Raw genomic sequence first — 16,050 nt, 5'->3', positions numbered from 1 at the left:
ATTTACTTATTCGGTTACTTAGTAGTTAGCAAGTGGCTTTTACAAAGACACTTATATAAACCTAAACATGCATTTGTCCACTAGCACAATTCATTTAACATCATCTCCTTTCCATATATTCATTTCTTTTTATTGATTCATTTTGTAATTTGAGCTGCTACTTAAAAAAATAGTGAAATGCAATAATTTTGCTTCTTATTATGTACAAATGTCTGCTTCTTCTTCTTATTTTTTGTTTATGTGAATGCTTATTGTTTTTCTTCTTCTTTTTCGGGTCCTAATAATATTTTATAAGTACAGATTTTTTGAAGTGGGTATTGGTAGTGAGTTAAAATTTTAATGGTGTTTGAAAGATACAATGTAATTTCATATAAAAATTTTATATACGCAATGTATAAAAGTTTATTTGTTCATAGTTTCCAAGAAATAATTTGATGAAATATTTTCAATAATTAGAGGGGAAATTTGTTAGAATGACACAAAAATTTTAAAAAATGTCTATACATGATTCTTTTATCTATGCTTTTATATGAGTGATACCTTAAGGAGAAAAATATGAAGGTATACTCAAACTTTTCGAAATTCTTAAGGGGTAGTTTGGTACGCGAACTAAATTATCCCGGGATTGTAATCCCAGGATTAATTTATACCATATAGGAGGTGGGATAAAATAATTTCAAGTTTGATTGGATAATGTGGGATAAGATGGGATATCCTGGATTAAGTCTGGATTAAATTTATACCGTGTTTGGTTGGAGGTATAAATTTATCCCACGATTAATTTATACCTCCAACCAAATACGGTATAAATTTAATCGCACGTCTTATCCCACCTTATCCTTCATACCAAATGACTCCTAAGGAGAAAGAGAGATTTGAAATTGTAATTTTTATAATATTCTAGCATTGATTTTTCTTTTCTTTTTTAAATCCAAAATAACAAATACTTTTGGTAGAGGTGTCTTGTCCAAATCAGAATTTATAAATTACATTCTAGCATTGAGTATTGTTTAGTTTATGCGGAGTCTTGTTTTCCCAGAAGGTTCTTCAAGTGAATGTAGGGTTGAAGCAGTTTTTTGGGACGGCTTAAGACCAGCTTCAAGTAACAGAAATGGAGAAAACCAAGAGCAGAAAAAACCATCCCAACATCCATAGTTAGGGGCTGAGAATGATCATCTACGGGACCATAACCCGATGGCCGTCTGGTCTAATGACCATGTCTCATCAACCAGACTTCATTTCTCGTCTCCTTAGAACTCAAGGATACAGTGGAGACGAGCCTATAGAACAGATCTTGTTCAAGTAAGGTCGTGAACTTCATCTTCGCCATTTGTGCTTATAAATGCCTTCTCTGTGCTGTAAATTTTTAACAGGATTTCATTTTCTACTATTTCAAAATGAAAGCAGACCGCTTGGTGTTAACAATTTCTATAGGGTTATGGAATATTGGAAGTTTTGAGAAATTCAACAAGACGAGAAAGGGACAAAAGTAGGTTTTGAGAAGATTGAGAAATTTTGCCGGTTCTTATTGTACGTCTTCTCTCTCCAAATCAACCAGAACTATAACACATTTGTAATTTTTTCTACACATGGAAAAAGAAGAAAAGTTATACATGTAGACTCTGCTAATAAGGAAATTAGATTTGCAGTAACAGTTTAAAGCAAAAAGAAATCTCTTCAAGTTTAAGGTACATCTTTCCCATTTTTCTAATGTCTTATATGGCATTACTAACATTTTCTGATATATAGAGATAGAGAAATTTGCTCTGAGATTCAAAAGCTAAAACATTTAAATGGAACGATTTACATATATATATATATATATATATATATATATATATATATATATATATGAATTCGATATGTTATCGGAATGTTGTAATTTTTAATATAAAATCCGATTTAAAGCTTGCCAGATTAGAGATACATACAACTTTTAACACTTGGCATTCTTTTGAGGAATTACATGTGCTACTTTATTTGAGTTTGTTAAAGGTAAAAAATGCCTGCAGTTATTGTTGTTGTTATTTTTGAAATTCCACCATATACACAATCTGCATTAATTTATCCTTTGTTTTCTACCTTTCACTCATATGCTTATTTGTTTGGAATACACATGTATTGAGGATATAGATACAATGGTAGTTAAGTAGTTATAGTGTAGAGGGTAATTATGTAATTTGTGGATTAGTTTGTTTAGAATAATGTATTAATACGGTAGCTTCCTTCTTCAATACACATATACAAGAGTTCTCATTTTCCTCAGCCTCTATTCTCTCTTCTAACTATGTCCAAGCTTTAGCTCAAGCACTTTCATGGCAGTCTCCGACATGGTATCAGAGCTATCAGAGAAGATCTAAACACGCCTCTTCATCACTCGATTGCAGAAGCTAGAGCTCAGTTAGAAGATAGACGATTTCTCAAAACTCTAACATTTTCTTCGATTCAGAAATGGGGGAAAACAAAATTGACCATACGCATCCGTTGTTCATGCATCCATTAGACACTCCGAGCTCAGTGCTAATTCCGATTCAGCTCAAAGGATCCGAGAACTATGGCTTGTGGTGGAGATCGATGAAGATTGCACTTCAAGCTAAGCGAAAATTAGGGTTTGTTGATGGTAAACACACCAAGGCTTCATTTCCGGCAGCATTGCATGAGGATTGGGAAACATGTAACGCTATAGTCCTTTCATGGATCATGAATACTGTATCACCAGATCTGCTCAGTAGGATAGTGTATGCATCGAATGCCCGAGCTGTGTGGGAGGATCTTCGTGAAAGATTTGACAAGCTTAATCGAATGAGGATCTATCAGCTACATAGGGAAATTGCAACAATCTCTCAAGGTACCGACTCTATTTCTACATATTTTACAAAATTGAAGGAATTGTGGGGCAAATTTGACGCAATTGTGCCGCCTCCTAGCTCTGTGAAGGACTATGTTGAGCTCTTGAATCAACAGAGGCTACTTCAATTTTTAGGAGGTCTAAATGACTCATATAATCAGGCAAGACGTCAAATCCTTATGAAATCCACTGAATCTAGTCTAAATCAAGCATATGCCATGGTTATCGAGGATGAGACTCAGAAAGGATCATCGAGGCGTGACTCTACAGGTCTCAACTCACTAATGGAGGGCAATGACATTATTGCACTTTGGAGTGCTAAAGGGCCTCAGATGCAGAAATCTAGAAAGAATTTTAATATACAGTGTGAATTCTGTAGAATGAAAGGACACATCAAAGAGAATTGTTATCAATTGATTGGATATCCTACAGATTTCAAGGGCAGAAGAAAGCCATTGGCTAATTCAGCACATTTTGGTAACTCTGCACAACTAGGGAATCATGGACAACATCAAGGAATGAGAAATAATTTAGGAAATGGAAACACAGGTTATGGAGCTACATGACCATTAGGTCCAAATGTTGATTATACCAACGCAGGTTATAGAGGATCAACATGTAGTTTTGCAGGTGCAGAGAAAGATGAAGGATTGAGCATGCAGATGCCAATGCAATTCACTCCAGAACAATATGAACAGATTCTGAAGATGCTACAAAAGGATAATACACTTGAGCCAACAGCTAATGCAGTAGGTATAACTGGCCCTCTAATGCTTACAAATGCAGTTAGTGTAACTCATTCTACTGATAGTAAAGCAAAGGATGATAAGTAGATAGTAAATACAGGGGAAACAGATCACATGGTGTCAAACAGTGAAATGATCTCTAAGCCTAAAGAGCAGTCTAAAAGTATAGGTGGAAAAGTTCATTTGCCAAATGGAGATAGCTTGGCCATTTCTTGTGTAGGAAATTCTGAATTAGATCAAGGGATTATATCTAATGTGCTTTGCATCCCAGGTTTTAAATATAATTTACTGTCAGTATCAAAACTGACTAGGGAACTAAACTGTTATATGTTGTTCTTTCCTGATTTTTGCCTAATGCAGGACCTTCACACTGGGAAGGTGAAGGGGACTGGTAGGCTGAAAGGAGATCTATATTATTGGCCTCACAGTGATAGAGACAGGGTTCAAGCCTCGCAGCACTGTGTGTCACCAAAGAAGAAGAGCCATGGCACAGAAGACTTGGGTACATTCCACATAAGGTTCCACATCAGATGCACATAATAAAACAGAGTAGATTGCATAGTAATAATGTCTGTCCTATTTGTCCTTTGGCAAAACAGACAAGATTTCCTTTTCCACAAAGTACTAGTAGGGCTTCTAAAGCGTTTGATTTGATACATGGTGATATATGGGGTCCCTATAAAATCCCTACCTATGATGGGAATAGATTTTTCCTCACTTTAGTAGATGACTATAGTAGAATGGTTTGGATATTTCTGCTCAAACTTAAAAGTGATGTACCTACTGTAATAAAAGACTTCATAGATCTTGTAAAGACTCAGTTTAACAGTGCAATAAAGGTGTTCAGGACAGACAATGAAACAGAGTTCTTTGACTCACATTGTACAGACATGTTTAGGAATGCAGGTGTAGTTCATCAAAGTTTCTGTGTCTACACACCTCGGCAGAATGGAGTGGTAGAAAGGAAACACAGACAGATTCTTGAAGTTGTTAGGGCCATCAAGTTTCAGGGAAGAATTCCACTGAGGTTCTGGGGATTTTGTCTGCAGAATGTAGTGTATCTGATCAATAGAATCCCATCCACAGCATTAGCAGGAAAGTCTCCTTTTGAAATGTTCTATGGTCGACCACCTAGATTGCAGCATCTCAGGGTTCTGGGAAGCCTATGCTATGTTATTGTCACTGATAGAAGTGACAAATTTGGAGCTAGAGCAGAACCAGCAGTGCATATGGGATATTCATCCACTCAAAAGGGTTATAGGCTATACAGTCTCACTAACAAGCTTTTTTTTGTAAGCAGGGATGTATCTTTCAAGGAATACACTTTTCCTTTCAAGACCACAACTTCCACAGGCAGGAGGCCTAATGCTCAACAGTTTATTGATGCATATGATGCTTTCATCATTGATTCTAGCTCCGAGGTCTCAGAGATAGCTCTTGATTCAGTAATAGCACCTTCACCTTCTCCTGAGGATTTCTCAGCTCCTAACCTTGAGGCTTCCTCAGCTCCTAATCCTGAGGCCTCCTCAGCTCCTAATCCTGCTGATCCAGCTTCTGAGACTCTGCAGCAGCCTCACTTCACATCACCTCCTACAGCAGTGATGCCACACCCAACTGTGTCTCCCTTACATGATTTTCCAGAAGAGGGACTAAGGAAGTCTATTAGGACTTCCAAACCACCTAGCTGGCTCAATGGCTTTGTTCATGGAATGCCAAAAGCTAGTCCTTCTACTGCTTTGGGTTCTAGTTATCCCATGTTTGCATACATGTCATATGTTTCATTGTCTCCACCTTACTTCAAAGCATTTTTCTCTTTCTCGGTTGTTACAGAACCAACTTTCTATGCTGCTGCTCTTCGAGATCCCAAGTGGATTGCAGCCATGGATACAGAGTTACAGGCCCTATAGGACAACCACACCTGGAGGTTAGTTCCTTTGCCAACTGAAAAGAGATCTATAGGGTGTAAATGGGTGTTTAAAGTGAAATACAATGCCAAAGGTGAGGTGGAAAGGTACAAAGCTCGCTTAATGGCCAAAGGTTACACACAATAAGAGGGTATTGATTATCAAGAGATTTTCTCACCTGTGGTAAAAATGATCACAGTAAGAACTGTTTTATCCTTAGTTGCTATGAAAGGATGGAAGTTGCACCAAATGGATGTCTTCGATGTTTTTCTTCAAGGTGATTTGCTGGAAGAAGTGTATATGACTCCACCCCCTGGTCTTCTAGGTGAGGGGGAGCCTCCTAGAGTTTGCAAGCTTCATAAGTCCTTGTATGGGTTCAAGCAGGCCTCTAGGAAATGGAAGTTGAAGCTCAGTGAGGCCCTCTCATCCTCAGGTTTTGTATAGAGACATCATGACTATTCCCTCTTCAGTAAGAGGTCTGGTTCTGACTTGGTCATTATCCTCATATTTGTGAATGACCTCTTAATCACTGGATCATCTCCTCAGTTAATTCAGGATGCCAAAGTTGTGCTTCAACATCACTTCAAGATCAAGGACCTGGGGGAGATGAGATACTTCCTTGGTCTTGAAGTTGCAAGAAGCAGACATGGCATTTTGGTTTGTCAAAGGAAGTTCACTCTTGATCTCATTGCCACACTTGGGCTTGCAAGTTCTAAACCAGCCTGCACACCTCTAGACATAAGCCATAAGCTCACCAGTGCAGAATATGATCATGCCAATGCACATGGAACTCTAGATACTGATGAATTGCTTAGTGATCCAAGCAGCTATCAGAAATTAGTTGGGAAGCTGTTGTACCTTACCAAGACAAGGCCAGACATCAGTTATGCAGTACAGAACTTAAGCCAGTTCATGCACAAGCCAAAGAAGTCACATATGGAAGGAGCATTGAGGGTGGTAAGGTACCTAAAGAATGCACCTGGGTTGGGGATTCTGCTATCATCTCAATCTTCTGACCAACTCACAGTATATTGTGATGCAGACTAGGCCACTTGTCCAATGACTAGAAGGTCAGTGAGTGGGTTTGTAATAAAGCTGGGTGACTCTCTTATCTCTTGGAATTCCAAGAAACAAAATACAGTGTCAAGGAGCTCTGCAGAAGCAGAGTACAGAAGTATGGCCAATGCAATAGCAGAAATGGTCTGGTTAACAGGGTTGTTCAAAGAGTTGAATGTGGGCTTGAAACTTCGAGTGAAGTTGTATTGTGATAGTAAAGCGGCTATTCAGATTGCTGCAAATCCCATCTATCATGAAAGGACCAAACATATCGAGATTGACTGTCATTTTATTCGAGAGAGAATTCAACAAGGCCTAATCCCCAGACTGCACATGTCTCTACAAACCTGCAGATAGAAGATGTACTAACCAAAGGACTGGGGAAGGCATAACATGATTTTCTATTGTCCAAGCTGGGAGTGTACAACTTATTCACATTACACAGCTTGAGGGGGAGTATTGAGGATATAGAAACAAGGGTAGTTAAGTCGTTACAGTGTAGAGGGTAATTATGTAATTTGTGGATTAGTTTGTTTAGAACAATGTATTAATACAGTAGCTTCCTTCTTCAATACACATATACAAGAGTTCTCATTTTCCTCAGCCTCTCTTCTCTCTTCTAACTATGTCCAAGCTTTAGCTCAATCACTTTCATGGCAGTCTCCAACAACATGTTTTGGAAAAGAAAGATTGCTGCAATCAAAAGGTAGGACACAACACTTCTGCCGAGGGACCTATGAATGATCATGCACTTCCCAACAAGATGAAGATTTTGAATAACCCTATATTACAACGGACCAATTTAAAATCAATCATATCATTATTATGTCAATATGAGCTGTATACATCAGAGCTAGCATCAGGCTGATTGTGAGAGCCTTAAACCTTAAATAGATTGGCTCAGGTCTCGTGCCTTTACAACGGTCAAATTTTGTAGGCTTGTAATTTCTTAGAGAGCTTATACATCTTCTAATTCTATCTAGAACATATATAAGAGTGAAGTTGAGCTTATATTATTAGAAGGACATGTCCTTGATCAAGGAATGGTTTTCATTAGAAAAAGCAAAGGTAGATCTGCTAATGTTTAATATTGGTGTGATGAAATTAGCTTATTTCTGTAGAAATGGATCGGACGGAGCTCCTAAGTCATGAAATGCAATGTCCAGTTTGCACCGTGGAAAGAGCATTATTTCATCTTAGTGAAAGACTTAATACTACTCCGTACAAGAGGTTTTCATTGGCAAACATATGGAGTAACTCTTAGTGAAAGACTTAATACGGTTCCTTCTTTGCTAGTAGGTCCGTCACCCTATTGTGCTAATAGTTTTGAAAGGAAGTAGCTTACCGATAATAATTTGTTTTGATTTTTAAGTTCAAGTTGAATCATTTTGAAAATTAACAACATGTAGATTATTAGTCTCTTGCCTTGTCGATAAAGTGTGTATAGGTAATCATGAAGGCTTATGACTTATAGCCCGTTTGTGCTTTTCTCAAAAGTATTTTTGCTAAAAAGCAATTTATGGTTGATTAATTAATTTGAAAAGCACTTCTGAGCAGCAATTAGTATTTGGCCGAGCTTTTAAAAATTGTTTCTAAGTATAGTTTTTCTCAAAAGTGCTTTTGGAGAAACTACTTTTTTCTACTTCTCTAAAACTGCTTCTACTTCTCCTCAAAAATACTTTTTTTTCTTCCAAAAGTTTGGCCAAACACTTCAACTTTGAAAAAAAATATTTTTTTTGAGGAAAAAAAAAGTGTTTCTAAGATTGGAGAAGGGTGTTAGACTAGTGGCCTCCATCGCATTTTAGAGGGCTGTCCGATTAAGAAGCCCCAAGCAGTAGAGCGTCATAATTTATGATAGCAAAGGCTTGCGTCTGTGCGGCACCTACCCAATTCTAACTCCATGATTTATCGGCCCAATGAGTAACATTATTGTTAAAAGAAATTGCAGAAAATATGATACTTTTGGGGGTGATCTGTAACTTTTGAATTCCACTAAAATTCATCACCTATAAATGATTTTTGGGACACTTTAGAATATAGATGACAAAATACTAAGAAACTATAATTTAGTTGAAAAATGTCTAGTTTGCTAAAAGCTTAACCAAAATTACTCATGTAAAAGAGTAATAGAATACTAGAAGAGAACTATTCTAAGCTTCTGTTTGGATAAGTTCTTCTTCTTTTTTTAATACTTCTTTTCAAAATATTTTAAAAATATTGTTTAGTTGTACAATATTACTAGTTCTGGGCAATTTTTGAAGATAATTTTTTCAAGTTTGAAAAAGTGGTTTATACTAGTTTTTCAATTTTTTGTATTTTTCTACTCATAAAACTTCAATTTCTTTTCAAGTAAAATGCATGTTCAAACATAATTTTAACTCATGTTCAAACATAATTTTAACTTCCAAAAACTATTTCTCATCTCATCTTTAAAAACATTTTTTTCAAGTTTCAACCAAATTTATATTCAGATGCTAGTTAAAACTTTGATGTAGTAAAATCTAAGCAAAGTCCAAACCCATTATTTTATATTAACCTCAACTATAATTTGAGAAAATAAATGTGGATTTGTATATATCATAAAGATATGTTCAAGTTCATTGAAAGTTTTAAGGGAAAAATCTGGTAAAACACTTTGAAAATGAAAAGAGAACATCAAAGTATCACGTGAAATGAATGGGATTCCAGGTTTGAGCCCCGAGAATAGAAGAATTCCAAATATTACAATAATAACAACAACAACAACCCAGTAATATCATATAGGTAAGGGGTCTGGGGAGGGTAGTGTATACGTAAACCTTATCCGTGCCCTGATGAAGTAGAGAAGCTCGACTCAATAAAACGACAAAGACAAAAAGGACAATATATCAGTTCCATCAATAGAAAAAAGACCATAGAAATAATAACATAATTATAAGAACCATAAAATAGTTGAAACATAATAACAATAACCAGTAAATAAGGCCTGGTGCTATGAAAAATAGGAGAATAATGTGAACACAACATTAACCACTAGCGATCTAAGACAAATCATATCAGACTAGCCTCACACCCGGAATGAAGTAGAAAAATGCCTGACTACCTCCTAACATACAACTCTAATGCTCGATCTCCACACCATCCTATCAAGGACCATGTTCTCGAAAATCTGAAGCCACACTATGTCCTGCCTTATCACCTCTCCTCAATACTTCTGAAGTTGCCATCTACCTCTTCTCGTACCCGCCAAAGCCAACCACCCACGCCTTCTTACCGGGGTATCATGGCTTCTTCTCTGCACATGTCCAAACCATCTGAGCCTCGATTCCCGCATCTTGTCATTTATAGGAGCCACACCCACCTTCCAAATATTAGATGGTTAAAAAGATTGAAAAGAGATTTAAAATTCCAAATTTTATATGTTCGTATTGAGTAATTTTCACCTTTTTAAAGAAAAAAAAAATACTTTTTGTGAGAATCGGTTTGTGTTTGGCTAATTAATTTGAAAAGCACTTTTGAGCAGTAATTAGTGTTTGTCTAAACTTTTGAAAACTGCTTATAAGTGTATTTTTCTCAAAAGTACTTTTCAGAAAAGTGCTTTGGGGGAGAAGCTACATTCTGCTTCTCAAAATCAACTTCTTATCACGCCCAATTATGTCTTATAAAAAGGACTAAGCGGTCGCTACAAAAATAATTCGGTTCACGAGTCCGGAGTCGAATCCCACAGGGAACTAACCTATTTGCTACAACCTTTAGTATCGCTAATGATAAGCTCATACAATTTTCAGAGTTTGAGATTTTATTTGATAATTAACAGAAATTATTTAACTAAGGAAAAAATGACAATAAAACTATCAATAAGCAAGAATGAAGTTAAATTCAATAGTAAAAAAATCTAGGGTTATTGATTTTTACAATTGTCGGATTAATTCCTGATACGTTAGCTATAATCTCGATGTAACACTCTATAAATATGATGAGTTCTTGCTTACCGTACTTATCTCTTGATCAATTACGATAATTTACTAGAATCATTCTCTCGAGCTACTCTAGTTGACAAATTGTACAACTCATAAATATCACACCAAAGCTTCGTTATCTCTAATTCTGCTTTTAAATTCAAGTAATTAATCTCTTAACTTACTCGAAAGTGGCGTTGTTTAATAATAATCTAATCAAGTGTTCTTTCTCAAGCAACACTAGACAACTAGACACGATTAATCAAGGGCCCTTTCAATTAATCACAAGGAACACATAGTTGAACAATTATAAAGTAAAAACAGCTCAATTATATCAAAACGTAATCAAGACTTCATCTAATAATTAGTTCCATCAACCCTAGATGACGGGTTTAGCTACTCATACTACTATGCAAGATTAATTAAGAAGAAGATGATGAAAAACGCGTAGGAGAATTCTCCGTCTTGCTCCTTTTGTGTTCTTGCCTCCAAAGTTCTTCTAAAAACAGAGCTACCCTCTTTTTGGGCGAGCTGGGCTTCATATAAGTCAAGGTTATTCGTCTCTCAAATTACAAAACTGACCTTGGACGATTTTTCTCGGAAGCACATGCGCGGCCGCGCATCGACCGCGCACTTTGGCCAGTTTCTGCCTGACATGTGCTGCCCAGTGCGCGGCCGCGCATCGACCGCGCACCTAGAGGATTTTCTGCAGCATTTTTTATTTTCTTCTTTTAAGCGCACTAACTTCCAATTGGCCTTCAATGCTCCATATTAGTTCCGAAACACTCTTTAACGTCCCCATAGCCCGGAATTGCTCCTGCAAAGCATAAAGTTCTTAATTAGAGCAATTTGTTATAATTTAACATTCAAATATCAATAAAGTGTAGTTAAGTTAGAGTGCAAATAGTAGCTAAACTACATAATTAAAGCCTACTATCAATACCCCACACTTAAACTATTGCTCGTCCCCGATCTATCAAACCACACCTTACAGAGGCCTAAACTCACAAAGCGACTTCCCTAACTCATCACACCAAGAATATTTAACATAGATTGAGCACAGTAGTGTAGCATCTTCACCTCAAGAGTTGACTCCCACGAACCACGCAATATTCCTAACTTACTCACTTACTCTAAGGCAGAGGTCAAGAATTACCTTTCCTTCATAAATCAAGTGCCTGTTCACAACAAAAGAGACTCATTCCACAATCAATAAAATTCATGCACAATGAGGGACTTCAAAATAGACAGAATTCACTCACCCTCAGAAACGATATTCTTGTCCCACAAAAGATGCTCCATAGGCTTGCCCGTAGTGTACTACTCTACTAATCGAGCTCATTTAGTCTAGGATCAAGTAGGACTTTATTTTGTTGTAATGTAGGTTGCGGGTCGGGTAGGATATATTTGGATATAAGAGCGACTACACCTCCCTAAGCACTTTAATACATATACTTTAACATTCAAGTCCATACTTATGTCAAAACCAACACTCCACTTTCATATCAACGTATATTACCCCATACTTCTTTAAGCACAATTATATCAAAAAGCCACCAAAGGAATATTATTCACCACAATACAACTATTGTTTTTTAACACAGTGCACCGTTCTCCTTATTTCATTAGTTTCACTCAAAAGCCCCACCAACCACCCCACACTTTAACATTTACAAGTTCATATCAATTCAAGTGCTCATGAGAGGTGAACAAGTTTAAATAGATGGTTATTTCAAACAAAGGAGTAAGGCTTGTAATGTGGTTGCCAAAGAAACAGGATTAGAGGATCAAAGGGGTTAACTACGATACATAACAATTAGGCGAGTGGAATATATATATATGGCTCAACAAATAAACGCCTATATCACTTCCAAGACTGAACAAGACTACTATTTCGCTTTGCAAATACACGGGGCAAGTTCTAGGCATAAAATGCAGTACACAGAATACAACAAGCCTCACACACACATGGCACAAGAGTCACTCCATATTGGATCATCAAAACACTCTAGTCAGGGTACTTAAGCCAAGTTAAGAACATACAATTTAAGGCACTCTTACAAGAATCAACAATTGAGCATAAGTGTCACACTAAAGTACCCGCTATATTCAAGGCATAACGAAGTTAAGAGATCCTATTTCCAATTCATCCCATAGCCCAAGGGTTCCTAACATAAAAAAAAACAAAAAAAAACTAACTACACCCGGTTCAAACGAAACCCTTGGAAAAAAACCGTGGCCCAAAGAAAAACCAAGAGGGAATTGATACACTCCTAACAATAGAAAATCTTTTTCTTCGGCTTGAATCCCTCAAGAAACCCATTGAATGATATCCATCGTCGGGACAAATCAAAACTTTTGAAGATTTTGTTTTATATATTCAGTTAACTAACGAAACTACACTACTCTACATAACTCTATACATACAACATACATATAAAATATTCCCCACCCCATACTTAAAATGGTGGCATGTCCCCATGCCACACATAAAAAATAAAAACAAAATTGCGAGGTAAAGGAAACTTCCCTGGTACATCAATCCTGATTGGAAATAGTGTCGGGGTCGAGATGGCAAGCCCTCCCCAGCGCACGCAGCCAAGCCATGATCTTCTTCTTAGATTTTACATTTTGAATGGCCAGTGCATCAACTCGAGTCCCCAAATTAGTGACAAAAGTGCGTAACCCTGCCATATCATGTTCTAGGGCTGTCATCCGTGTATCCCATCTGACCACAAATGTTCCGTCAGCCTCAGCAACTTGGTCGTGTGGGGGTGACTCAGCCACAGCCTCAGCCTGCCCTTCATCTCCCTCCTCTGGCACATCAGACTCATCACTATTAGCTCTGCCAGGTATCACAGGAACCTTTCCAATGGTCACTTTATCTGCCCAGAACTTTGGTTCTTTTTTCACTCTTCTATCCACGTTCTTGTTCTCCGGCACCCGTGCTGCCCAGCATAATCTAGTGACTAGTGAAGGGAAGAAGAACCCATACCTCTGCACTGGACAGCGGATGAACATCTCGTCGTGAAAAACCTTAGCCACATCAAAATCGTGGCCATTCATGAAGCACCAGATCAATGCAGCTCTGGGACCGTTCACCTCAGTGGTGTTGGAGGAAGGCAGCAAGCGGCTATTGATGATATAAAGCCAACACTTCCCTTCAAAGGTGAGTAAGGCCGAGTGCAACTTCCGCCCCGGCGTAACCCACACCATGTCTTTGTTTGGCATACAGATTGTTCTGAAAAATAGGTTCCATGAGGTTGGTTCTCGGCTATACATATCATAATAGTCCTCCTCCCCACCAAATACTGGCAGCCGATACGCCATCCTAATGGCGTCTATCGATGCGCCAACATTTTTTTGTCGCACAGTGCAAATATGGTCCTCATGTTCAGAGCAGTTCACATAGAACTCTCGTACAATCATCAAGTTGGCCTCTTCAAGTTCTTCAAAGAAAATATCCAGCCTGCGTCGAACCAACTCCTGATACATATTGGGGCAATCAATCTGCAGGGACCCCCTATCGTCACCCCATTCCGGTATGGGATTCTTAGGAGCTTTCTGCCTAAAACGTTCCTGGGCTGAACTTGATATAAATCTTGTGCTATCAAACTGAGGCGCATTGGTTAAGGACCGTGCCCGGGACGAGCCCGTATGACCACTAGAAGAGGCGCCTGTGGTTCGTCTTTTCTTTGAGGGTGTCATAATACCTACAAAACAAATACCACTATCAGTACAAGGCGGGATGTGTGAACCAATAGCAGTTATTCAGACTTCACCCGCACAATTGGTCACAAATTACATTCACGAACTCACTGTGGCATTTAAACAAACACTTGATGTGCAAATTCACCCTAAATTCCCCAAACACCCAATTATACCTCAATTCCACCACAATCTTAACAATGTCTAATCCAACCCAACAAGATGAAATTCTACTATCCTCACATACCAACAAGTATACTTAGTAATACAAAGCAAAGAAAAGAATAACAATGACTTCTACTACCATACAATTAAAAGAGAAGAAAAAAAATCGAAAAAACTAAAAAAAAATAAAAACTGAAGGAAAAGGAAAAAAGAAGCCATGACACTTACCTGAAGAAGCTTGTGAGGAATAGAGATTGGGGGGTGATTGAGTAGGGAAGAGGAGGAAAGGGAGGTAGGTTTTTGCTTTTGAAATTGGGGAGAAGAGAGGGTTTTAGGCGTGTGTTTGTTGTGAGAGAGGGGAGGGTTTGTTTTGTTGTTATTCAGATTTTAGGGGAGGAGTAGGGGGGTCGGTTATTAGTAAGGGAGAAAAACAAAATTAAAATTAACTAATGAAATAACCTAAAAACGGTGCCCAGTGCGCGGTTAGTGCGCGGCCGCGCACGTGGGGCAGTGGAGGTCGAAATATGCGTGGTCCATGTGCGGTCAGTACGCGGCCACGCATGTGCAATAGAAGGGGTCCGAAAGTGCGCGGCCTGTGCACGGCCGCGCACGTTTGTCCTTCGAACTTCCTCCCTTTTTGCCACTTTTTACCTATCTCCAGATGGATTTCTTCACCCCGAGTCCTTCCATCGCGTACAATTGCATCCTTGCATACTAATAGACCTGTCAATACTTTCACCGTTAAAAATTAAATACGAAAAAAGTTATAACAAAGAAAAAATATTGGGTTGCCTCCCAAGAAGCGCTTGATTTAACGTCACGGCACAACGAATTACAACAAAATCATGGGTTGCCTCCCAGGAAGCGCCTGATTTAACGTCGAGGCACGACGCATGCTTTCATGATTGCACTTCGCTCAATTATTGGGGCTTTTCCAAAGACATCACAAATTTCTCCCATTTTTCTTCCACCATTCCAAGGTAGTGTTTCAGCCTTTGCCCATTCACTTTAAACCTATTCGTTCCATCTTTGGACTTAATTTCTACTGCTCCAGTTGAGAACACTTGCACAACTCTAAATGGTCCTAACCATCTAGATTTCATCTTACCCGTAAACAATCTTAATCTCGAGTTGTATAACAACACTAGATCTCCGGTTTTGAAGTTCCGATCTAGAATATGCTTATCATGCATCATCTTCATCCTTTCTTTGTACAATCTTGCATTCTCGAATGTATGGAATCGGAATTCCTTGAGTTCATATAGCTTTGTGACTCTACTTGTGCCTGCAGTTTCCATATCCAAGTTCAACTAGCGCAGTGCCCATAAGGCTTTATGCTCAAGCTCCACCGAAAGTTGGTATACTTTTCCAAACACCAACTTGTATGGAGACATACCAATTGGAGTTTTAAATATTGTGCGGTACGCCCATAATGCATCATCCAACTTCTTTGCCCAATCAGTCCTCGTCGCATTCACTGTTTTGGTCATGACACTTTTGATTTTCCTGTTGGACACTTCCACTTGCCCGCTCTTTTGTGGGTGGTAAGGTGTGGCAACCTTATGGAGAACTCCATACTTTTCTAACAGCCTTGCGAATGCTCTATTGCAAAAATGGGTTCCACCATCACTGATTATAGCTCTCGGAGTGCCAAAACGTGTGAAAATGTTTTTCTTTAGAAAGCA

General features: G+C 38.2%; 2 protein-coding genes and 1 pseudogene across 2 annotated transcripts; 2 read left to right on the top strand and 1 right to left on the bottom strand.

Moving 5' to 3' along the window:
• Positions 1 to 1,126: 1,126 nt before the first annotated feature.
• On the bottom strand, positions 1,127 to 1,312 carry LOC142178742 (small nucleolar RNA U3; annotated as a pseudogene).
• A 1,139-nt stretch (positions 1,313 to 2,451) lies between these two features.
• Positions 2,452 to 3,681, top strand: LOC142178366 (uncharacterized). The gene is made up of 2 exons (XM_075247705.1): positions 2,452 to 3,397; positions 3,449 to 3,681. The coding sequence occupies exons 1-2, from the start codon at positions 2,452 to 2,454 to the stop codon at positions 3,679 to 3,681; spliced, it is 1,179 nt and encodes a 392-aa protein (XP_075103806.1).
• Positions 3,682 to 3,708: 27 nt separating this feature from the next.
• LOC142178365 (uncharacterized) lies at positions 3,709 to 5,501 on the top strand. The gene is made up of 3 exons (XM_075247703.1): positions 3,709 to 3,849; positions 3,955 to 4,035; positions 4,194 to 5,501. Exons 1-3 carry the CDS (start codon positions 3,709 to 3,711, stop codon positions 5,499 to 5,501), a joined length of 1,530 nt encoding a protein of 509 aa, XP_075103804.1.
• Positions 5,502 to 16,050: the final 10,549 nt, after the last annotated feature.

The sequence above is a fragment of the Nicotiana tabacum genome, chromosome 24 (assembly GCF_000715075.1).
Source record: "Nicotiana tabacum cultivar K326 chromosome 24, ASM71507v2, whole genome shotgun sequence".
In the NCBI taxonomy this organism is placed as follows: domain Eukaryota; kingdom Viridiplantae; phylum Streptophyta; class Magnoliopsida; order Solanales; family Solanaceae; genus Nicotiana; species Nicotiana tabacum.
Note: the sequence above shows the minus strand (reverse complement) of the source record. Positions and strands in the feature narration are given on the sequence as shown.

Coding starts and splice junctions, on each gene's coding strand:
- LOC142178366 (XM_075247705.1), top strand. CDS start 2,452: ATGGGGGAAAACAAAATTGACCATACGCATCCGTTGTTCATGCATCCA. Junction 3,398..3,448: donor TTTAGGAAATGGAAACACAG/GTTATGGAGCTA, acceptor ATACCAACGCAG/GTTATAGAGGATCAACATGT.
- LOC142178365 (XM_075247703.1), top strand. CDS start 3,709: ATGGTGTCAAACAGTGAAATGATCTCTAAGCCTAAAGAGCAGTCTAAA. Junction 3,850..3,954: donor ATCAAGGGATTATATCTAAT/GTGCTTTGCATC, acceptor TGCCTAATGCAG/GACCTTCACACTGGGAAGGT. Junction 4,036..4,193: donor CTCACAGTGATAGAGACAGG/GTTCAAGCCTCG, acceptor TTGGCAAAACAG/ACAAGATTTCCTTTTCCACA.